At 44.4% G+C, this 25,212-nt stretch overlaps 1 protein-coding gene across 1 annotated transcript in view; it reads left to right on the top strand.

Annotated features, from left to right (window-relative positions):
- The first annotated feature begins 1,490 nt into the window (after positions 1-1,490).
- The window catches only part of LOC126516550 (ATP-binding cassette sub-family C member 3-like), a 60,336-nt gene continuing 36,614 nt past the window's right edge, over positions 1,491-25,212 (top strand). The window contains exons 1-2 of the mRNA XM_072289296.1: positions 1,491-1,820; positions 6,987-7,088. Of these exons, the coding sequence (XP_072145397.1) occupies positions 1,491-1,820; positions 6,987-7,088 (432 nt within the window). The remainder of the gene's footprint in view (positions 1,821-6,986; positions 7,089-25,212) is intronic.

The raw sequence follows: 25,212 nt of genomic DNA, 5'->3' as shown, positions 1-25,212 counted from the left end.
CACCTCACGAACTAGAATTGTGCTATCTGCAACAGGCAACCTTCAAATTTTTTTAAGTGTTCGCTGAAACACACTTTATATAGCCCGATTTTATAACACGGCATACCTAACCAGAAAACCACATTATTGTTTCATCATTATGCTCCAGGATTCTTCAGGTCGGGTTAGTTTTTCGTTCATTACACAGATCAAAGTTGCTGCTATGTGATTGCCAGAAAGTTTTTTTAGGGTGATTTAACGGGTGGGCATGCGACGCACTTTTTTTAAGAATGCGTATATAAAAAGAAAGAAAAAAGTTGTAATGTCTTATGACAAATTTTTATACGAAACATGCTGCGTAAGATGGACTAATACTCTGTATTTTTGGTCTTCTGAAAAAAAAATATTTAGATTGGCCTCATACCTTCATACCCCATTTACGGGCATTACTTACAATTCTCGACATTCTACTGTTATTCTACTGCAAAGGAACTGGGAAGCTATGGGTCACTGCTACAATGAACACCGTGTTTATGCGGTAGCCATGAAATGTTGCGCCATCAGTCCTTTGTTGCGGAGTAGAACATTTTGAGGGACACCGTCGCAAACGACACCAAGATGAGTTTTATTATAGGCGACAATTGTACGTATTACACGCAAATTTGTTATACAAATACATTTTACCAAACGACGCTTTTTGTTGTGAACATAGGTCTCCAGAGTTCCTTCTGCACTCCTAGTACTATGCTACTGCGCTCAAAAAAACAAGGCTTGAGTGCTTCCTTTGACTTCCGACATGTTGACTAACATTATTTTAGGTTTTATACCGCGTATCCCAGCTAACGTTAGCCTAGCTGTTCAATAACAACAAAGCAAAACGACTTTAAAGAAGACGCCTTGCAAGATACAATCATAAGACTTACTGAGTTCGGTCGTCAGGCTTCTGATGGCCTAGCACCGTAGGTCTTATAATTGTACCTTGCACCGTGTCCTTTAACTATTATTTTTTTGTTGAACAGCTTGGGTAACGTTAGCTGGGACGCCCTATATACATGCCTGTGCTTTTAGAAGCAATATTTTGGAAATAACATCGCGGCATATTATTAGCCAGGTTTTGCGCATAAAGCAGTTATGCTCGAATCGATGACAAATATTGACCACTAAATTATAATTTCTTTCGTTTCATTGAAAAAGGGAGTGCACTGCAGAAATGCACCTTACACAAAGAAACACATCCTGAACTTGAATACGACTGAAATAAGTTGTTATTCTCTTCGTGAGTAATTTTTTTTGTCATGAAGTGCTGATGCAAGGGCTATAAAAGCAAAAAAATGTAGCAGTGACATCTCGATCCGTGGTTTGAAGGTATCATAAGATTTGCATACGAATGAAACTCTGCAATGGTGCGTAGTCGTGATGGGTATATACATTGTAGAAACCTAAATTGTGGTTTCTCTTGCTACAGGAGAAACGGCAAAGTGGTAAGGGGTCGCCAATTTCTTTTCCAGAATATGGCTGTCAAGGTTTCTCACAGCGCTCGCTATTACGAGAGCCTGTCCATGTCCCGGCTTCTGCAACACACAACCGAGACGGTGGACGCCCTGAGCAGCGTGCGAGCATACGGCGCGACTGAGTGGTTCCGGCGACACTGCTTCCGCCTTGTGGACGACGCGATGCGTGGCTACCTATGCTTCAGCATCACGTTCCGTTTCATACGCACGCTGACAGCCACAGGGGGTTTCGTGGTTGTGATGTGCACGCTGCTGGTAAACGTCTTGTTCCCTGGCCCCAACGGGCCGGATCCCAGCAGCCTAGGGTTGGCTCTCAGCTCCGCCTGCTCGGTATGTTATTCAGGGGCCGAATTAACAAGCGTTTTTGTTAGTAAATGCATTTTGCTATTGGCTGGTTGCTTCCGCTGATAATGTGTCCAACATCACGATGCTTCACGAGGAAAATGTCTTTTGGGGGTGCTGATGCAGCAGGCCAGGTTAGCCTGGCATACATAGCCGACAATTGTTCCACCTGAGCGTCCTGTGAGGGTCACTATGTATGTCACCAAATCTCGAAGAGCCCAGTGTCTCGCATAAAGGCAATCGGCAGTCGTCGCACTCTCTTGGCCCTCCGAAGAAAACAATTGCTTCAAAGGTTCTGGGCGAAAGACCATTCGATTGCAGGCTGTCGACCATCGCTTTTCTTTCTGTGTCGAACTGCGGGGATAGACAAATGAAATGTTTGATGTCGCCGATGGCACAGAGAGGCGAAGCGCATCGTTCATTCTTGAAAAACCAAGTCGGGGTGTATGCGGAGTCGGTTCTGATGCTGTGCAGCAGCGTTGCTTTTTTGCCAGTGAGTCAGTGGGTCACGTCGAAATGTACTATTACGTTAGTTGAAACGAGAAGTATGTTGTGTTTTCACCAGCTGAAGACTGGAGATGAAGACGGATTCTTCTATATTCTGCTATAAATTGGTTGTCGCAGGAAAATTGGGGCAGATAGGGACTCAGTTATTCCATCTGTGTATCCCATACAGTAAGAAACAAATTTTTCATGATGAGAAACATAATAAATCAGCAACTAAATCAATGCACAAAATGACAATATTCATCAGCGACATGTTTGAGCGCTTCACCATGCTGGCCATGCATTAACGAAAAATGAAAAAAAAGAATATATGCAGATCCCACGCACTGTTGGAATCAATATTGCGCGAAGCTATTTGCAGGAAGCTTTTTGGCTAGCTATCCAGTATCGTTTGAATTTCCACAACCCATTACCACGTATACCATCAAGTTTGTTTAGGGCGAACAGTTGTATTTGTGACGCAAGCGTGTGCGTGTGACAACAGCAAGACGGCGACAACGGAGACGATGATCTTGGCGATGGCGGGATCTCTACTCCAGCTGTTCGACACCAATTTGCCACATGTCAGTTGTTGAGCACTGGAGGGGCGTAAACGAGATAAACATAGATTGTAACGTCATCGGCGAGTCAGTGATATACAGCTGTGCGTACCTATGTTCTCGTCCTCCACCGCGGTGGAACAGCGGCTATGGTGTTGCGCTGCTAAGCACGAGGTCGCGGGAACAAATCGCGGCCGCGGCGGCTGCATTTTGATGGGGGCGAAAGCGCCCGTGTCACGTGCATTTCGGGCAGGTTAACGAACCCTAGGTAGTAAAAATTAGTCATGTATCCCCCACTACGACGTGATCATGGTTTTGGTACGTAAACTTTAATCTTTACATTCATGTCATGTAACCTATGTTAAAACAACGATAGCATTCGCACTCCGGTGAATAAGTGTTAAAACCTCTTTGACCTTGGGCGATCATGAAGTCGGTAGAATGTCGCACAACTTCTACGTAGTGCCAGGTGCCACAAGTGTGGGGCATGCGGGCCGCTCCCGAAGGTGGTGCAGTCTAACAGCATCTCAAAGCGCTGGTTATCACGACTGAAGAATGCGAAACTGTCACGTGGCACGTGACATTCAGATGCCTCATTCATTGTTTTTCCGTTATGTGCAGTCCAAACTAGCGAGGAGCAGATGGACAATGAATGGGAACGAAGACGCGCCCCATTAGTGTGTACTGTACATAGCAGAATAACAATTAACGTGTACCAGCTTGCCAAATCGATCGCTCTGATGAGATGTCTCAAAAAGCAATTCGGCTGTTGCAACCGTGGCCGAATGGTGAGAGCATCAGGCTGATTTGATAAAAGGCAGGGATTCGAACCCGCCATTGGTCACAGGTTTTTTTTTTATTGAAGAGACTGGCAACTAGGCGAGACAGGTACCTACCTACCGCAACTTACCTGGAATATAGGGGAAAATGCTTGGAATTGAAAAAATAAAGTCACTTACTTCCTTTTCACTGTTTCCCTATTCGGTTACGTAGCCAGTGAAGCCTAGCACAATGAGGCTGCTGCTATTTCACCTGCAGTTTTTTACATAACTTGAATACAAACGTTGTCTTTCTTTCGTTTATAGCGTTTAGCTTTATTTAGGAACTGACCGCGATTTCCTTGTGAATATCTAACCATTTTCGTTTGCCGATCCCGAAGATCGTGCAGCACTACAGAGCTTAATAAAGGGAAAATCAGACATCCACCCGTTCGTAGCGATTGCTACAAAGGAAACCCATACGGGTTCCTCGAGAGAAGAGCCTCATAGCTGAAGAAAAATTCGTCCTGGTCCGGCACGAATTTTCCTTCAGCGGTGAGGCTTTTCTTTCGAGGAACCTGTATGGGTTTCCTTTGTAGCAATCGCTACGAACGGGTGGATGTCTGATTTTGCCTTTATTAATTACTTCTCTCCACCTTGCGGGTTTCCGCTGAACTATTACGTCAGCACTAAAGAGCGAATAAAAATCTCAGTGCTCTTCCACTCTGTGAAGAAGAATGACCAGCGAAGCTGTGTATGTGGGCCCCTTAATTACCTCCGCCGCTGGCCGGCCCGGCATTGCATTATCTTCGGGATCGGCCCACGCTTGGGGAGTAGTTAACGTCTGCTTCACCTCCGCTACGGGTCGGCCTGGCATTGCACCATCTTCGGGATCGACCCACGTATGGGGAGTGCTCAAAGCCTGCTTTAGCTCCGCCGTGGATCGGGCCGGTATTGCACTATTTCCGGGATCGGCCTACGCATGGGGAGTTTTTTTGCTTACCACGACAACGACACCAAAATTTCCTTGAATGGTAGAGGTGTACACCTTAGCTGTAAAACCGCACGGCGGTACTGGTGACACGGAGAGAGTATTCGCGGCATTCTGCTGTGACAGCTTACGTTTTGAGATCCTGTTGTTGAGATGCTGCACCTGTGGTCGCAGACGCAGACGCTGTCGCTTTTACCACTGCGTCTCTAGTCACGGCGTCTGCGCTTAGCGGCGGTCGCAGACGCGGCACGGGTTTCCGAAGTGGTCCTTAAGGAAGACGTGCTTGAAGTGCAGCAGCTTGGCTCCCGCGTCCGGGTGAGGCACGGTGATGAAGGGAGCACCACGCATAATACATCGTGCAATATACACTCTTAGAAAAAGGTCGGGTCAGTTACTAACCAAAAGCTATAGTAACTGCTTGTTACGAAGGTAACTATGGTTGTAGTAAGGGAAGTTAGCAACGGTAACGGCGCCGATTGTTTCATTTATTACCCAAAGAAGGTTGTGCGTACGACTAGCCCAGGTATTCACTTTACGAAGCATAGATACTAATGGCGCTGGTATAGTGGTATATTCGAATTGATATAGTGGGGTCTTTATGCTAACAAAAAAAAAATGGTTCGCCGCTCTAATTACCAAGAAATAATTAGATTGCTTCTCTTAAATATGTGTGCTATAAACACGCATGTGAAAAGAAAAAGAAAAGCGAGTACCGCATTGCCACACAGTTTACAGATGTTTATAACACCATCAAATATTGTCACGCGAACGTCATGAAAGGAACATATAGTTTCATGTAATAAACTGCACTGTAAAGAAATTAACAAACCACAAAGGAGAACAACGCAACGCACAATAAACGGTCGTGCTGCTATATGCGACAATTTTCTCACGATGACCTTATCAGGATGTGTACGCATAACCTTCAGAAGCACAGGCTACATAAGATTGATATCCGAAATAAAACGCGGCTTTAATCTATGTGTGGATAACTTACAGCCTGTATATATGTGTTCCACAACGCAGCACATAAGCTTAGAACGACAGATAGCTGAACTAGTTGGTAAGGATTCATTATGCAAAAAAGAGGTAAGGCGTGAAGAGAGGACACAAGAGTAGAGAAGTGGACAACATGAACGGCGTTCGTGTTGTCCACTTTTCTGCTCTTGTGTCCTGTCTGCACGCCTTACCTCTTTTTTGCATAGCAGCACATAAGTATTTATAAAACATAATGATAGAAAAACTGTTTATCTAAACATCGCATTAAGACCCCTACTACACAGCATAATTGACCACGTGACAGTGGCATTAGGTTTTACTAACTAGTCTGTCAAACCTAGTTACTGCTTAGTAAAGGGAACATCTTCTATAAACCTGTAATATCGAAGGTAGTAAACAGCTAGTAATGTGGTAGTATTGGGTGAGAAATTTATTAACTGCACCTGTTACTTCCTTTCTGGCCCCTTTTATTGTAATTATTTTTTTTAGAGTGCAGGGCCACAAATATCCGCCTCCCAAAACATGCTGAGTGAATTCTGGGATAGCACCGGTCTTGGTTCTTCCGTATTAAAAAAAAAAAAAAATTAAGCATACTCCCTTTAGCCGTGTACACGTGAATGGTGAGTCTCCTCCTTCATAGAACTCCGCGCATTTAATGAAAAAAGGCAAAATTCCAATCACCGTTAGAAGCCTTTCATTTATTGTTGACATAAAGTTTGAACAATTGGCCGGAAGGTGTTTTAATAAATTCAGATGAAATACCACTGCGACTCGGCCACACTGTATGTAAGGAATTTTCCAAATTCTGTAAACCGCACGTCATCAGACGTTTTAACGGCATGAAAATTACCTTGTGAGTTTAAACATACATCGAAATCAATATCTCGGTAACGTGAATTTTCCAAAAGTCGTGTGGGCAAAATAGTTTCATCTTGTAAATCCGCGTACGCTATTAAAATATGTCTGATTTAGTTGCCTCAAGAGATTAGGTTCTCGGAAATGCGGTGTCTGCTTTTGTTTTGTAACTGGGTTTGTAAACTTGATATTTCAATAATTATTTCAATTTTTCTGTGGTCGTCGATTTTAGCGAAATTATCAATGGTGACAAGTTCTGCCCATTAACGAAAGTAATTTCACTTTACACTTTGGTAAGTTCTCATATTTTCATTAAAATAATTTGAGAGCTTGTTTTATTTGTTTTAGTTTGCCCATTTGATTGTTTCTCCACTTCAAGTGCTCATCAGTTATGGCACGAGGTGAACCTTCTTCGTAATAAAGCGAAAAGATGCGGATGAATACAGTGAAATGCATTTAAAGCTTCGTATTGACCAGCTTGAGCACATTTTCCTGCTCTTTCCAGATACCTCTGTCACTGATGTCTCTGTGCGTGGTGCTGTTCAACGTGCTGCAAATGACTGTGTCGCTTGAGCGCTGCCTGCAGTATACGAAGCTTCAACCAGAGGTACGTAATTACTAGCGAGGACATATGACAAATCAACAACGCCCATGTGCAATATATAAATATGGAACCTTACCTACCGTAGATCCGTTCTCTATTGGTGCATTTGCAAGTGTGTAAGGGGGATTTCACGTAGCAGAAATGCTAAACATCCCGTACACACGTGTTTTCTATGAAGATCGCTGTGGACGATGCTGTTGGCAACGAAGGTGACAACGCGAAAACGTAAGCACACAAAAGGCGCAGTTGTTGGTATTCGCATGCAATAAGGCCGGTAAGCTAAAATATCACTACTACAGGTTTTCCCGCTCAATTTAATCCATGCGCCAGTCAATTTAATCTAAGCGCCAGTCAATTTAATCCAAGTGCCAGTGATTTTAATCCGAGCGCCACTCAATTTAATCCAAACGCCACTCAATTTAATCCAAACGCCAGCCGAAATAATCCAAACGCCAGTGAATTTAATCCAGGCACAACGGAATGCAAGAACCTTTGGATTTCAAAACCTGAAAATTTGCGAACATATTATGAGTTAACACCGTGAACTCGAAAGAGCGGGGAAGTAGACCAGTAGCTATCCTGCCACGGGACTAACGACAACTTTTGGAGGTATTGAAGCGAAAAGTTTCGCTACGCTAGTCAACACCGTGCATGGAGCGAGCCGGCGTATGTCGGAATTGGCTCCGTAAGCATGTTCGGAGTCGAATTGGCTCCGTGAGCGTGTTCGGAGTCGGCGCAGGTGGCCACTGCCGCGCGCTGTGCGTCATCGTTTCAGTTCGCCGCAAGCGCGTGTTTATCGCAGAGGCCGACTATATAACCGCTTGCCAGAGAATAGGCGTGCGCATTCAACATGGAAGGAGAAGAGAGTGATACTACTGATACAGAGAGCTGTGTTTATGGCTGTACAGAAATCGCAAGAGACTGTGCTCAACAATGATGAATAAAGAAGTTTAATAATCCTGCATAACTTATGGTATATATCATTGATAAGCAATTTGCAAAACTACACAAGGCACACGTGTAGCATGACCATAAGCTAACCAAAGCATATCCATAAGTGAAACCGTAAGCATAACCATAGGCTAAATCATAAAGCATAACCATAAGCTGAACCCCATGCATATCCATAACTTAAACCATAAACATATCCATAAGTAAAACCGTAAGCATATCCATAGGGTAAATCATAAAGCATAACCATAAGCTAAATCTTAAAGCATAACCATAAGCTAAACCATAAGCATCACCCAACCTTTTCGATTCGAGATATCCAGGCTTAACCTTAGCTAAGCCCCAGGCAATTTTCTTATTTTCTACTTCGTTTTGAGAGCGACACAGAAGATGAACATTCTCCAAATTGAGAGGAAACGTCAGCATGGGTACGTCGAGTTAACGGTACGCATGCGATTTGGTCATGGCTATCATACGAAAGAATAAAGGTTGATTCGATGATAATCACTGGAACCTCGCCGGGAGGGTTCGGTCGCTAGCGAATACTATTCACTATTCTACTGCGATATCCGCAGCCTCCAATCAAACACCTTGTCATCGGTACCGCTAAAACAGTCATGAATACCATTTAATTGCATAACTTATAAGGTCGACTCACTAGTGATCACAAGTGAAATACAATGCGCAGTTCGGGGTTCTTGGTGTTTTGCGCAACATAAGGTCATATGCATTCAATGAAATACGATGAAACGAGTGGCCCACTATGCCTACTATAAACTCGTATACTTAAGTCATTGGCGAATATTATTCACCTATTTTACTATCCCTGAGGCAGCTTTCCTTCGTGAGTGCTGTCAGTAGTATCAATGAAGTTGTAGCACGATGGAGCACTTTTGCGTTACCACTGCCAACTGATACCGCCGAGTTTTTAGCCATCACTAGTGATACGCTCACTGCGATGTCCACGAATTTTCATGCAGAATAGCGTCATAGATATGAAATTAAATGTAATTCAGGCGGCTATTCACTAACTATAGTTTGATAACTATAGGAAATAGAAAGATTGATTCACTCTAGTGATGAAGAATCACTTTGTGTAGTTTGACGGTCACAGCCATCATTCATGCACGCCGTCAATGGTATAAATGAAAGTGTCAAGAAATGAGAGTTTTAATCAATCAACATTGCTAATTGACATTGCAGAGCCATTATTGGTCACTAGCGATAAGCTCTGTTCGGTGTTCTTGCACTTTTATGCTGCATAGCGTCAGGCATCTCAAATGGTAAGTAATTCAAACGATGATTCAAGATTAATAACCTGGAGATCATAAGAATTAGCCACTAGTAATCACGAATCACTTTGTTATGACAGCGGTAGCCACCATTCGTTCATTTTGCCACAGGTATTGAATGTGTTTCCCTAAGAACTTTCCTCTGAGATTGCTGATGTGATCGAATTACTGGGGGTCATTGGTGACTACGTTCACTTTAATTTTCTCGACTGCTCACCAATCACAGCTTCATGGACATAAAATGAAAAGTTTCTCAAAAGGTGATTAAGTTATGACAATTATGAAATGAGAAGATTGAGCCAGTAGTAAATATCAATAATTTTTTACCATTACAGCGTCTACTTGTACGCGCTGCAATTGAGTAAAGTTTCAATAAACCAGCAATATTTCGAAGAATAGGAAGAACATCAGCGAGTCATTAGCAATAAATAGTGATTTTGCACAGTTCTGTTTGCCGGGTATATACAATTCTCCACTGTAACGGCATCTCAAGAAAAGTCATTAGCAGCATAATTAGATTATGCTGTGTAGGTTCTCATATGGTTTAGTCCCTGGAGATGATAGATCACATCACATTTCCCGTACGTCGCATATATGTAAACGTCGGTAATACGCTATGAACTGAACAGGGCGTTCACGGTGATTTACAATGCGTATGGTAGCTGTGATGCGTACAGAACGTTTTCGCAGGTCTGATACGTTCAGAGAAAGGCGGCTTATTTGACAGTTTGCTGTTCTAACAAATTCCTTGAAAAGGCGAATGATGTGAATTAGTAAAAAGGGCGGCAACAAACGACGAAACGCCCAAAAGGACTGGAATGGACACATAATTGATCAAAATGCAATCTGCAAAAACGGCTTTACAATAATTTAAAAAAGAAGCATCAAGCCTCTTGAGAAGCAAGCGTACCTGCGTGCACTACAATTTGTGTTTTGTTTTCCTTCAGTTAAAGAGGGCCGTACTAATAACAGGGTAAATGATAAATGCCTAGAACGGTTGCATTTGTTTTGCTTCGACGTGTTTCAGTGTACATTATTCCTTTGAGGGAGAGCTTAATTTGTATATATGGCCTTGCTTATCGTCATATCTCTCAGTCACTGCTTGTGGACAATAGTCAGGTCCATCGTAGGGGATGCTTTCTTCTTGCCAATATTCCTGTATAATTCTGTTCACTGTGTGCGTCCGCTGGATGCGCGCTCGTGAAGCAAAGGCTAGGCGTTCCTGAGCTTCATCGATGGCTGACAAAAGTGGCGAATCTTGAACTGCGGGAAAGCTTACTCTTGCGACCGCCATAAGCCTGCCACTTTCGTGTCTCGACTTTAAGAAGCCCTTCGAATGGCCACAATGAATTTTCCCGTTAGTATCACAGTTTCGCTCCCGGTCTTTGCCATATGCTACTGGCTAGGCGAAAGTAAGACGATGCCTATATACTATGGGCTCGCAAGAAGCTAGGAGGGTTTTGGAAAAGCTAGACTTCCGAGCATCAAAGTACTTTGATGTCGTAGAGAAAAAGTTCAAAGTAATTTTTATTCATCAGCCTAATAATTTGTGCTCACGCGTCAAGTGATTCTCATCGAATCAACCTTTATTCTTTCGTTTGATAGTCATGACCAAATTGCATGTGTACCATTAACTCGACGTACTTATGCTGACGTTTCCTCTCAATTAATTTGGAGAATGTTCATCTTCTGTGTCGCTCTCATAACGAAGTAGAAAATAAGAAAATTGGCTGGGGCTTAGCTAAGGCTAAGCCTGGATATCTCGAATCGAGAAGGTTCGGTGATGCTTATGGTTTAGCTTATGGTTATGCTTTAAGATTTAGCTTATGGTTATGCTTTATGATTTAGCCTATGGTTATGCTTACGGTTTCACTTATGGATATGCTTTGGTTAGCTTATGGTTATGCTACACGTGTGCCTTGTGTAGTTATGCAAATTGCTTATCAATGATATATACCATAAGTTATGCAGGATTATTAAACTTCTTTATTCATCATTGTTGGGCACATTGTCTTGCGATTTCTGTACAGCCATAAACACAGCTCTCTGTATCGGTAGTATCACTCTCTTCTCCTTCCATGTTGAATGCGCACGCCTATTCTCTGGCAAGCGGTTATATAGTCGGCCTCTACGATAAACACGCGCTTGCGGCGAACGTGAAACGATGACGCATAGCGCGCGGCAGTGGCCACCTGCGCCGACTCCGAACACGCTTACGGAGCCAATTCGACTCCGAACACGCTCACGGAGCCAATTCAACTCCGAACATGCTTACGGAGCCAATTCCTATATACGTCGGCTCGCTCCATGCACGGTGTTGACTAGCTTAGCGAAACTTTTCGCTTCAACACCTCCAAAAGTTGTCGTTAGTACCGTGGCAGGATAGCTATTGGTCTACCTCCCCGCTCTTTCATCTTCAAGGCGTTAACTCAAATTATGTTCGCGAATTTTCAGAAGTCTTGAAATCCAAAGGTTCTTGAATACCGTTGTGCCGCGATTAAATTCACTGGCGTTTGGATTATTTCGGCTGGCGTTTGGATTAAATTGAGTGGCGCTCGGATTAAAATCACTGGCACATGGATTAAATTGACTAGCGCTTAGATTAAATTGACTGGCGCTCGGATTAAATTGACTGGCGCTTGGATTAAATTGAGCGGGAAAACCTGTAGTTTCTCCAATTGCACAGTCTAAGGATTTCAAGATATTGACTCAATTCCACTTCATCATAGGGAGCGAATATTTGCCCCATGCCAGATCCCGAGTCCTACATCTTTTGCGGAGGCAATCTGGCAAAGTGAAGTGGGTACGAACCATCTTGTTCGTTCATATAGGTGCACTAATGTTGATTGAAAGGGATAGGATAAGCCCTTCAAGTTCATCAAAGAGCATCTGTCATCCACGTACGCCGAGAGGCTTTTTGTGCCTATCTATCTATCTATCTATCTATCTATCTATCTATCTATCTATCTATCTATCTATCTATCTATCTATCTATCTATCTATCTATCTATCTATCTATCTATCTATCTATCTAATCGCTGGAGCCACTAGGTACTTGCTCGTCGTCATGATGTCATCGTCGTTGTTGAATACTCGTAATTCCAGCTTCGTCAATTGCCTGTGGCCATGTCGTCATCGTCACCTCATCATCCTCATGCAGGCTTCGTGATCCAGTCGTCGTTACGTCATCGACGTCATACACCCTCGTCTTCATCCGATTATCATACCGTTGTCGTGCAATCGTCGTCACTGTATCTTCTTCATACAGTCGTCGTCATGCATTAGTTTCCAACCATCGTCGTGACACACCGTGATCGTTACATTGTTGTTACTTTAACTCCGTCAAGCCGTTGTCATGCCCTGCTGCTCACGTAGTCGTCGTCGCGCCGTCGTCGCCACTATGTCGTCTTAGCATTGTCGTCACTTGTCATCCTAAGGTCGTTGTGCCATCGTCGTCATACTGCATTTGTCTTTCTGTCGACGTCAGTGCTTCTTCGTCATTCTGTAGTAATTATACTATCGTTATTCAATCGTGAATATTCCGCCATGGTTATTCCACCATCGTCATTGCATCGTTGTCAGGCAGTCACTGTCAGGGCACTCGCTGCCATGCATTCGCTCTCATACTGTCGTCATCATGCCATCGTGGTCTGGCCGTCGTCATCATCTACCTTTATGATCCGACTCGCGCCATGCCATCGTCGTCTCACCATCCTTGGCATTCATGAGTCATCATGCAATGGTCGTCATAAGGTCACCGTCATCTCATTGTCCTCATATCGCTGTCATGCAATCGTAGTCATTGCGCGGTCATTGCGTCGTCGTCATACAGTCGTCGCCATGCATTTGCTGTCATACCATTGTCGTGATGCCGTGTCGTCGTCGTTCTAACTTCGACATCCGACTCTGTTCCTGCAGTCGCCGTTATGACATCGTCGTCACACACTCGTCGTCATACCGTTGTCATGTCGTCATCGTCATGCTGTGGTTTTCCCTGCGTCGTCAGCTGAGTAACGTCAGCCCATTGTTGCAATTCCGTCGTCATCATACCACTTCGTCGTTCCATCGACCTGGTTCATTCTTCATCATTCTATCTTATTTGTGTCGTCATTGAATCGTGACTGCACCGCCGTTACCATGCCTTCGTCGTGATTGAGTTGCTTTGAGAGAGTCGCTATCATGCATCCGTGGACATAACCTTCTTCGCCATGCCCTCTTGGTCATGCCATCGTCATCACTCCAGCTTCATCGTCAGGTTGTCATCATACCGTCGTCGTCACGTCATCATCGTCGTACACTCGTGGTAATTCCAGCGCCCCCATGTGTCGTCGTCGTCACACTGCCGTTGTTATACCTTTGTCATCATTTAACAACCTTCATCTTATTGTCGTCTGGCCGCTGTCATCATACAGCCTTTGTCGCTCCGTCGACGTTATTGCTTCTTCGTCATTCCATTGTCGTCAGTGCGTCGACGCCACACAGTTGTCGTCATGCCGCCAAGCTCATGGGTCACCTTGGCAAGCGAGTGCAGTAGTAATATGGGGACATACCAAATTATGTCACATATAGCCGAACCAACGGAAGTCTCAGAATGGCAACAAAGTACAGATGTTAAATGAACTTGGCTTCAGATATACTGTGTATCGCTGCACTACTCGAATGTTCATCGCATAACCATCGATCATTATTGTGAAATCAGTTCTGCTGTAATTTTTTTAGCCTAGAGCAGCAACAAAAAACGCATATGCATGTGCTCTCAGCGTCCGCACACCATGTTCAAGAAAACCTTTACTCTCCTCCCCCCTTGTTTCCTTTTGCAGTTCAGTCAGATTTTAACTTCTGGAGGCATTTCGTGGTACCTACTTACGCCATATCACAAGAATACGTATTGTTAATATTCTCGAATACGTGTAGAGTGCTAGTGCAAGTTCGTAGAGTGCTGTCTGCGTTCATACTGATATAATTTTAGGACTTATGACGAAAAAAGTGCTTGCAAATGTAGAGCACAAAATGCAACCAAAATTCAACCTTGTGTAAAATAACATGTTCTGCGGAGTCACAACCATATCAACCCAGGTAGCACAAAAGAGATATGTAACGTTTTCGTAGCGTTTATCCAAGACGATATAGACGGGCTAAAGAAGACACGAATGACAGAACTTCGTTGGGAAAACGTCGTATATGTCTGCTAATGTCCGGCTTAATTACTCGCTTGAGACAATCTAGAATAGGTCTGCAAAACGTATTCGAAAAGCTGGTCCAGAAATAGGATTGGGAAAGACACAAATAATCCCTTTGCCAAAAGTATTCGTAACCAATTTCCAAACGTTTTTAGGGCGTTATCAAAAAGCTGGTCTAGAAGTGGTCTTGAAAGGTTTACGATAATCTGAAGCGAATTTTCGCGGGTGCCAGGGGCGCGATCGGACATCGTTGTTCTAAACGTGCGTTCAGTTTCGCCTCACGCGACTGTCCTATGCCACGCCGACGTCGTCAGCCGCACCCGTCGGCACGGCCTAGGCCAAACGCGTGAGGTGAAACTGAACGGGCGTTTCCAACAGCGATCTCCAATCGCGCCCTGGATGAGTAGAAGCGTCGGTGTTGACTGTTAGAGCCATGGCGCAGTGCCACGCACTGTTGCCCGCATGGCCGGCGTATCCTCTACCAAGTCACATGAAAATGAACTTTTTCGAATAATGAATGCTTAATACCGCCTTTATTAAGCTACGATGCTTACACCCAAAATGGGAATGGCATCCGGCAAAGAACAAATGGTCACGTCTTGGCAGGCGGCCTGACCAAGGCATTCATGCCAAGAGTGCATGAAATAAGAACATTGCGACCAAGCAAAAACACTTTATTAAAATGTAATGCTTATGCAAATTTCAAGCAAAATGTGTGAGAAATGCAAATAGAAGTAAAAGTACATCAACAATGACAAAAATCGCAGAAAGGATTTGTAATGAACTCGAAAGTGAGTATTCACTAGTGCATAAATAAAATTCCAAGAACACGTACAAAAATGAACAGAAAAACATGGAGTGTACTAAAGTTTCTCATTTATCATAGTAAAGTGCACGTGCTATTAGATGGACTAGAGTTATCCAGAAGTGACATCGGAGCGAATGGAAGAAGTAGGCTGAAAAATGCAAGAGCTTGAATCGGATGGTAACTGCCTCCAAGCAATGTTACCAATCAGCTAGAAGCTTGAAAAGAGCACAGTAAGAAATACCACCGCATACCATCATAAAACAATCCTGTGACAGAAATCAAACAATGGAAACAATGCAAAATCGGAAATATTGCCTTTAGGATATATCACAGAAGGTAATGGCTAGAAAAAGAACTATACAACAAAAAAGCAATGAAGTGAAACTAGTACAGAATACTTAAACGGGGGAGTCAGTGTAACAAGTAAGCACGACAGTAGTAGGGTGAACGATGAGACTGAGTAATGCTGCATCTTGCCACTCCAGAACGTGAGAAATGAATATGCAAGCCTCTTATTAGAAACTTACATTAACATGGAAATAAACTGGAGTGCACTGGAAGCTGCATTTGTGTAACAAAGGAAGCAATGGTCATAATAAATAGTAATTGGTTTATGTAAAAAGCCCCGTACAAGAGGCAAATTTGTACCACTCTGGTAAAAACAAGCTTGCAAAGAATAATTTGCAAACCAGCAAATACATTAATTAGCCCACTGACATGTCATACTTTGCGCACATCTCCAGTCTCCTAAAATAAAAAAATGAAATAAAATAAATAAAAAGCACTCTGAATGAGAAAAAGATTTAACACATGTAGTCCAGAGCCAATTCTTAGCCAGTTCGCCCACACTTTCACATCCAAAAATATTTGCCACGGAGTCCAGGCACAGTTCCACTGATGTTTACGAGTTCACCCCCACTTTGACGTCCAAAAATATTTGGCACACAGTCCAGGCAGAGCTTCATCGATGAACAGCTTGAGAGCACACTACTCAATATTCTGCAGTCCCGCTGGAAATAGAACAGCCGCACATGCTGGTAGTGGTTTCAATGTAGCCACACTTGCTGCCTTGGACAGGTAAGCCCAGATATCTGCACTGGTGCTCCATTTTGTCGAAGTAGACACATTGATGCACTACGCTGGTAGCTGAAATGTTTTGAATGCACAAGCATTGGCTTCACCAGAAAGACTTGCCCACATACCACTGCTGGCATATATATGCACTTGCTCTTCATTCAGTAGCATTGAACTTAAAGTGTTCCCTATGTGGGAGCCATGTGTAATACCGGTGTCACACAACCACTCTTGATCGCGATCAAGCCCGATCCGGATCAAAATTATCGATGCAATTCCCTCACCCGCGCAGCTTGCGCAAAGGAGCCAATCACGACTGAGAAATTCGATTTGTAACGGACTGGATCGCGGTCAAAAGGGCCCCGTGTGAAACCGGTATCAAATAATGCACAGACGTACGCTAGGAAAATGTTTTGCACAAGGACAAAGAACTGCGGCATGCCCTGTTGTGCGAAGCGCGCGAACAGAAGACAAATCGAAAAAAAAAAACCGCGCGAGCTCTTCGCAAACTCCTTGCGCACACATGGCACCCGCATGAACTCGGCAGGCGGCCGACTAAGTAAAGCGCGAAGGGCGCACAGCGTGCAGTCCGACACATGTCCCAAACTGCAAACAATCGTGCTACCTGGAGCATACAAGTTATTTTATACCAAGGGCATACCCGCCTAACGTACGCAGTATCCACAAGCGAGTTATGCAGCGTACATGCTGTATCCATTAACCAAGTAGAAAAATTGATAACAAGCACAAAGCTACAAGGAGCTCAATATATTACTACCATTTGAGGCGTCAAATAAAATTGAATTTGGCCGTTTCATATATCGGACACAAGTTCCCCGTAAGACCATGAAATACCCATCACGTGGGTAAAGGGAGCGAAAACACAATCGAGAACCTGAAGCGCAAACGATAGAAGCACGGCATATATGGTGCACGCAAAATTCTGTCAGTGCGCTGAAGCGCGAGGGTATAGGGCGGGCACTTGACCTTACCTCTTGGGATACCTTACCTCTTGGGATAAAGTACTAGTACTCAATCATTAAAAAAAGCCCGTTTGTGAAAGTTCTCTTCTCTGCAACACTCTTGCTAAACGGGAGACTAAAATACCACGATGACGGCTCTATCGCGGAGATCGGCAAGGTGCACAGAGACAGCAATTTTGCCGCCTTTCTTCGCATTCTGCAAAATGCGACTTTCTTGTTAGGATCACGCATAGCGGCCGATCCCGATGCTAGGGACACACAAGCACGATTTCGTCCCTCTAACTTTCGTCCTTATACTGCCCTTAACTCCTTAATTACAGCGTTATTGAACAGGCGCCTCACATAACATGACAATGAACTTGAAGAGCTGATTAGTGCCCTCCACTCGGCGCCCTCGAATTGAAAACACTACTGATTTCCAAATGAAAACCACACAAACAGATCGCACAACCTAAACTAATCACGGAATGTCGTTTTCTAGACGGCAAAACACTGCTACACTCACATGACAAAGGGCAGCGGCAGCACATTGAGAACAGCCGCAAACATACCACAGCGCAATGTGAGTGCGATAACGCTATTATGCCCGGCTCAAACAGATCACACAACCCAAACTAATTACAGAATATTGTTTTCTTGACAGCAAAACACTGCAACACTTACAAGATAAAGGGCAGTGGCAGCACATTCAGAACAGCCGCAAACATACCACAGCGCCATGCGAGTGCGATAACGCAACTATGCCCGGCTTCACGAATAACGTGGCCGCCTTGGTCCCATGTCAAATGAAAACACTACCGATTTCCAAATTGAAACCACACAAGCAGATCGCACAACCAAACTAATCACAGAATGTCGTTTTCTTGACAGCAAAACACTGGAACACTTACATGACAAAGGGCAGCGGCAGCACATTCAGAACAGCCGCAAACACACAGCGCAATGCGAGTGCGCTGACGCAACTATGCCCGGCTCGCCCGGCATGCTGCCCGGCATCACGAATCACGTGGCCGCCTTGGTCACATGATGTGACGACGGTATCGCCACCTTGCGCAACGTTGGATTGCGTTGATTGGTTGTTGAATATTGTACACATTGTACAAGCCGCTAAAGAGGCTGACGCGCCGTGGTGTGGCGCCTTGGTGTGCGCGTCTTGCGTGTCGTGCGCATTGCGCTTTTGTAGTTCTCGACCCGTGTATCACGTTGCGCAGAGCCAGACGCCGCGCGCTCTTCCATTGTTCTTTAGCCACTCCATCTGCAGCAAGAGTGGCGAGCTGGAAGTTGCCACTGGGCGTTCCGCAAGGCCTTTCAGTTTCCTCCCTCATTTCGGACGCTTTCCGCTTTCAGTGCCGCGTCATTGTGGTTACCGCATGTTAAAAAACAATCGCCGCTTCTATGTAGGTGCGATCACACCACCCTCTGCGCCCAAGCGTGGCGAGCCTATAACCACGAGTTTCAGAAATATTAAAGCGAATAGCTTTCTGTCCCCTCTCCGTCGGATGTTTTCGTAGTTCAGTCGTCGGTGGTCGGTCGTCGGACTGTTGATCTGCAAGGAAAACGCTCGCGCGTTCGTTCGTTCGCTCTCACGCTAACTATATTTTGCTCTCTCGCTCACTTTCTCTAGCGTGCTTTTGTTCGCTCGCTCGTTGGGACTAATCTCTTGCATTAACAATCATCGACGATGTTTACTGCAAATTTTTTTATGTACATTGTGGTCACAGTATAGAATTCGTTGCCACACATTCTACGAAGCACCGTTACCAGAAGCGACTGTACCGATGTGACCGTCCGTTGGCACCAAAAGTGATGTTCGCTTATTAACTCGATACTTTTATTTATGCTGCATGTGACTTGCATGATTTAGCGCGCTGGAGCCAAGCTCCAAGTTGTTCATGGGTCTCACGGGGAAGCGCGTTGTTTGATGAATAATGCACGCTTACTGTATTGCATATGCATATCACCTAAAATTTCATATCGAGTTAAACACACACATTATATATATATATATATATATATATATATATATATATATATATATATATATATATATATATATATCCACGTGCTCGGACTGTTTATATTAAAACAGCAGTTTTCATTATTTAGACAACTGGGCACAAAGTGTTACCTTCATACGCACGAAAACTGTACAGCACTCGTGCCTCAGCAGTAAAAAACATTGCGCCCTTCAGCGGTAAGGTATTCACATCACTGCATTGTGAATAAGAAGAAACACGGCAAAGCTGCCTCGTCCAGCGGGAATCTTGAAGCATTTGCATGGGACGCTGCTCATTTTCCAGGAGCTCGTTGTCAAATTTAGTGATGACACCTTTGATATGCCAAACACACTGGAAGGAACCGGGTAGTCATACAGATCTTTCTTCCTGTTGAAGTCTCGGCCGGCTACCATTGCCGTAAGGGCGGCTTCGATGTTTCTGTATTCGCGCTCCACTTCCTCCTGGAGCAAAACACTTCCCCTTGGGATACCACGTTCATTTGCAATCCTTCGTCTCTTCTGACGTGAGGTTAACACCACAAAAGAATTTCTTTTTCTTGCCGCACTCATTCTGATGTAGGTCGAATAGAGGAGCAATCGACACGACGAGTGCTGTTTGACAAGCGAGGAATTCTCCCGCCAAAAACGGCGCTGTCGAAAACGTACCCGGTACGCTTGATAACTAAACAGATAGAGCGAGTTATGTGAAGTCGTTTTGAAAACGTGTTCACCCCTCGTTTTTAGGCTGTCTTGTTTGGAACGTCTGTGATGCGTCAATTTTGGTCAAAAATCGGTTTCAGACGTTGAATCCCTTCATACGACGTTTTCAAGACTTTGTGTGCTACCTGGGAAACAACAGAAAATGAAGACATGGAAAGCACACGGAAAAAAAAAAAGCTGTGGCTTTTAATAGAAATGTAGAAGTAATAAGCAAAAAGGAACTAAGTGTGGACGAGAACTTGCCAGCGGTCATAGCCTACACACATCTACATAAGCCATGCGATGCTCTACCATTAGAGCTGTCGGCGTCGGTTATATTCCTGCGGAATATTTTCGGTGTTTCCGTATGTCAGTATGTGTACCATATGGGCTCTTCTACACGGTGGTGGCCGAGTCGCTGGCTAACACTACCAGGACTCGGTACAGCGCAGCGCGGGAACGATTATTGGAGGTGCTTTGACTTTCTTATTTTTGGGCAACGTTTTCTTTCAGAAAGCAGTTTGCGGCTGTCTAAATATACTCGGATGTTCAGCTGTCTCCTCTACTAGCATCGCAATGATTGTGTAGAGTGGTTCACCGTTTTATGACGACAATCAATATGTCGATTCAGTTTTCTTCCAATACATTCCACTTGAAAATTTGCAGTACATCCTTTATGTTGGTCGCTCCCTATTCGCTTCGAGACCGCAGGGGCCGTAGTTAGAAATACTGAAGTGTCTCTCATAGCCCATTTGCGGTTTTCGGTCTTTAAGACCATCAACCATTAAATACCGGTGGCTGATTATAGCTGACAGTGGTTCGTAAGCTTCCGCCAGTACCACATATTTTGTAAGCAACGAATGCGTTCCCCCTTCTGAAAACGGACAAAATGACCGGTGACGGAGAAAAGGATCAATACAGAGTAAGGGTTTGCAATTATAGTGAAGTAAGACATGTTTTTTCGCTTGACGGTTCATATATTCAGCAAAATTTCTAAGACTGCGCGAGGTAGACAGGACTTTGTGTGTGTGTCTATGTTTGTGTTCACATCCTGTCTTCCTCGCGCAGTTTAAAAAAACCTTGCTGAACATGTAAGTGACCAATTAAATCAGGAAAGTCAGCATGAAAAACACCGTAGACGCGGGAAATGGAGAACTGCACAATTCAGGGAAATTATAACCATAGGTCGGCGCACTCACTTATGAGTGCACTCACTCACACTCACTCGCACTCATTTCAAAGGCGTGAGTGCCAGTGCGAGTGAGTGCCAGTGAGTGTAAGCGGAGGTGAGTGCGAATTCGAGTAAGTGCCAGTGAGTGTGAGTGGAGGTGAGTGCGAGCGTGAGTGGGCGCTTGTGAGTGTTAGTGGAGTTGAGCGTGAACTTGAGTCAGTGTGGGGCCTGGAAAAGTTAAGGTGAGTGAGTGTGAGTGAGTATTCTCTCACACTGCCGACCTATGGCTGGCATGCACTACGGTGCTCTGTTGTTCGATGTTCGCTCGCCCGTAGCGATGTAATAAGCCAGTCTGTTTTACGTTGTCTCGTCGACGTGTCGTTCCCTCCTCGATGATCAACGAAGGACAAGCTCCGAGCGAATGCTGTTGAAGTTGGCGGCCACTCGAAATCATCAATTTATTTAAATATAAAGCGTTAGTATTGAAACGACTGAGTTCATTCCGTTCCCTAATTGTATTAAGGAAATATGAATATTTGAATGAATTTGAATTAAAGGGGTATTCATTATGTGTTCTAGAGTACTTGTGGCCTGTTGACCTAGAACAATTCATATAATTTTGTACGGATGTGTCAATCGGTTTGTCACCACGAATAAATTGAAACAAAAACCTTGGTCGTGCTAGTTTTGCCCTACTTTGTAGTGTTAATAAACCGGCTCTTTTGAATAATTCAGTCGATTAATCCGTTAACTTGTATTTATTATAAATGAACCTCATTGCCTTCCTCTGCACCCTCTCTTGTGATTTCTTTTGTGCACGTAAATAAAACAATAAATGAGTACTCCACCAATGGTCGAAAAAGCATTTTCTAGACCAGCAGATCTGCTCGAGCAAGACGAAGGCGTTTTCTCATAAAGATGAGTCGCTTTGGTGCTCAGCATATACATTGATTTGTACTTAAGGTTATGTTGTCAACATGGGTTTCCCATCGGAGAGTGCGTATTAAAGTGACACCTAAATATTTACCCTGAAATGCACTAGTGAGAGGTGTGTCATTAATAATGTAGGTAAAATCGGATATCTCTTTCGTTCTACTTTTTGTTAATATTACTTTGGGCATTTAGAGTCATCTGCCACTCCTGACACCAAGAAAAGGTAGAAAAAGTAGAAAAACAATCGTCAGTGAATAGACGGACCACTCAGGTTCTGAAGTTGCTATGGTGGCAGTAGTCACTGCAGAGAGGCGAATAGGATAAGGGGAAAGGCAGAGATGGTAGTGGCGGCGGTAATGTCACGAAAAAGACTAGGTACAAGAGCGAAAAAGACAAAAGTTGCCTGTACGAAAAAAGGGTCTCTAATCCACGCTGTGAAGGTGGTTGGACAGCTAAGCTGTAAACAACTAGAGCGAGTACCCATTGCGACGATGGTTGAAATTATTCACGTGCCGACATTCACATATATTTTTCCTAATTGTCAGCCGAAGGCTTTTCGACAGCCTGCGACTTGGCTTGCGCCGCTTCTTCGTGCACCTATAAAGAGTGGACTAGGGAGAAGAAAAATTCGCCGCGACTCGCGTGCACGCGGCTCATTCGGAGTCATCGCTATACGTGACCTTCCCATAGCACTATCACAACGCAAATAATTTAATAGGCGGCTTTTTCTTTTAAGTACGAAAGTGTAGTTGCATCACTCCCTGGTTTGTATGCGGCAGTCAAGCTGCCATCGCCGCGGCAGCTTGCGCAACAGTAATCGTTACCGTGTAACGTATGCGAGGAGCGCTACGTGCTTCGCATTGTATGTAGGCGCAGGAGCGCCTTGTAATCAAATATATGGTTCGGATGCTTGTTTTCAGCTTGTTCTTTATTGAAACATATGCTGCTCTGTATGTTGTATGTGTTAGATGTAGGTAGATCTTATTGATAGGAAAGACAGACAGGTCGACGTGAGCTAGCGCACTCTATAGCCTGCTACTCTGCACTGGGGCAGAGGGAAGGGGAATGAAAGTACTGGGATAGATGATGATAATGATAAGAGAAGTGATGAGTGCTTATGTAGTACATTAGACGATGGCCCTACTAGAGCCGCTGGTCTAGCTAGTTTTGTGTCTCGCAAAAACTTCAATAGCGCTTTAGCCGTCGGCATTGAAGTTGCAGTGTCAGGCTATGGGCCGAGATAGCTTCCTTCGACAGTGGTTGCCTGACAACGTTGGCTAGGAAATTATCTAACATCCTTCGCTCCAGCATGTGTGCTGGGAAATCGCACAATACGTGTTCCAGCGTTTCAGGCGTCCGCATTGTTTGCAATCAGGGTGGTTCGACTGGCTGGTGACGTGTGCCTAGCGGCCGGTGAAAGCAACGCCCAGCCGAATCTTGCGTAGCAATGACGCTTTGCTCCTAGTAACCTTCGGGGGCAAACAGAATTTACCTTCTGGGTTGATCATATTTAGGTGTCGGTGGATGCTGTCAGCGTGGGCTCTGTATGCCTTTGTTAGGTCCTTCATGAGTGCCTTGATCATTGAGTTGGTGTCAGGTCGCGAGTAGGCAATCCGTACTTCATCAGAGGAAGAGAGCACCAATCTTGCCTCACTGTGAGCAAGTTCTTTGCCAATAACAGCACATTGACCAGACACCTATTGAAAAGTGATCAAGTGGCCACCTCGTTTGGCACTGTGAAGTTCGGCAATTACCAGCACAAGCAGGTAATACGGTTCTTTCTTTAAAAACCATTTTAACGCCTGTAACACTGATTTGGCATCGCAGAACACCGTCCATTTATTAGGTGTCTGCGTTCTCATAAAGCGGACAGCGTCTTGTGTTGCCGCCTAGTTCCGCAGCCGTAGATTTCGATTCGTGATGCAATTCAAGTCGCCGTGTCATGCCAAGTTGCAAGATAACAAATGCTGCCGTTTTGGCGGATGGCGTGACCGAACCATCGGTATATACTTGTACACTCCCAACATATAATGTAAATATGTGGGACAGGGTTAGCTGCTTCAAGCCAATGGTAGAAACGTAGGATTTGTTCGTAAGTACAGGTATTTGAAGCCTCACTAGTGGTTTTGGTAATGGCCATGGAGATGTTTTGGGGATGTTGGTGGCCTGATACCTTGCAGGTATTATGCTTGCGTAACATGCAGTTGCTTTAGAAAAAGTACACCCAAGCTTGTCCTTGGAAGTGATGACAGAGGATGGCGTTAGTTTCTGGTCAGCAGACGAAGACAGGTTCGCACAGGTTAACAAGACCTGTACGCGTCGATTAGGCAAGCCCACGCTTCTGCTATTGTGCCCTTTATTGACGTGCAGCGTGGTAAACCAAGGCATATATACACTGCTTGTGCCTGAAGGCTCTTCTGCGTGCGCATACAAGGTGGCCCCATGTTAGCACAGGCAAGCTGTAGCGTATGTAGCCCACAAAAAGTGCCTCGTCCACTTGGAGCAAACTTCGTTCAGAAGGGCTCCATCTCAGTCCAGATACTAAACGAAGAACGTGTATGAAGTTCATCCGCTTAGCCCTTAGGCGCAGTAACATGTTTTTTGATGGGGGCGAAATGCGAAAATACCCGTGTACTTAGATTTAGGTGCACGTTAAAGAACCCCAGGTGGTCGAAATTTTTCGGAGTCCTGCACTACGGCGTGCCTTATAATCAGAAAGTAGTTTTGGCACGTAAAACCCCATAATAAAACCTTTTAACATGTTTTGTTCAAGAAAGATTGCGGTCTACTATCACACCAAGAAATCTATGGTGGGTGGCTAAAAAAAGCGCCATTCGATCGACAACGATGAGATATAGTGATTTTGATTTGCTCCTGAATGCCAACATTGCACACTTAGCTGCTGAGACTTGCAGGCCTTTACGGTGCAAGTACTTCGTCATGGTGATAGGCGTACGTCGAAGCCTTGCATGCAAAGGTAGACGTGTGGCCCCAGATGACCAGATACAGATGTCATCCGCGTACGTGCTGATATGCGCTG

Source organism: Dermacentor andersoni, chromosome 1 (genome assembly GCF_023375885.2).
Source record: "Dermacentor andersoni chromosome 1, qqDerAnde1_hic_scaffold, whole genome shotgun sequence".
Classification (NCBI taxonomy): Eukaryota; Metazoa; Arthropoda; class Arachnida; order Ixodida; family Ixodidae; genus Dermacentor; species Dermacentor andersoni.
This window is presented reverse-complemented; position numbering and strand designations above follow the sequence as displayed.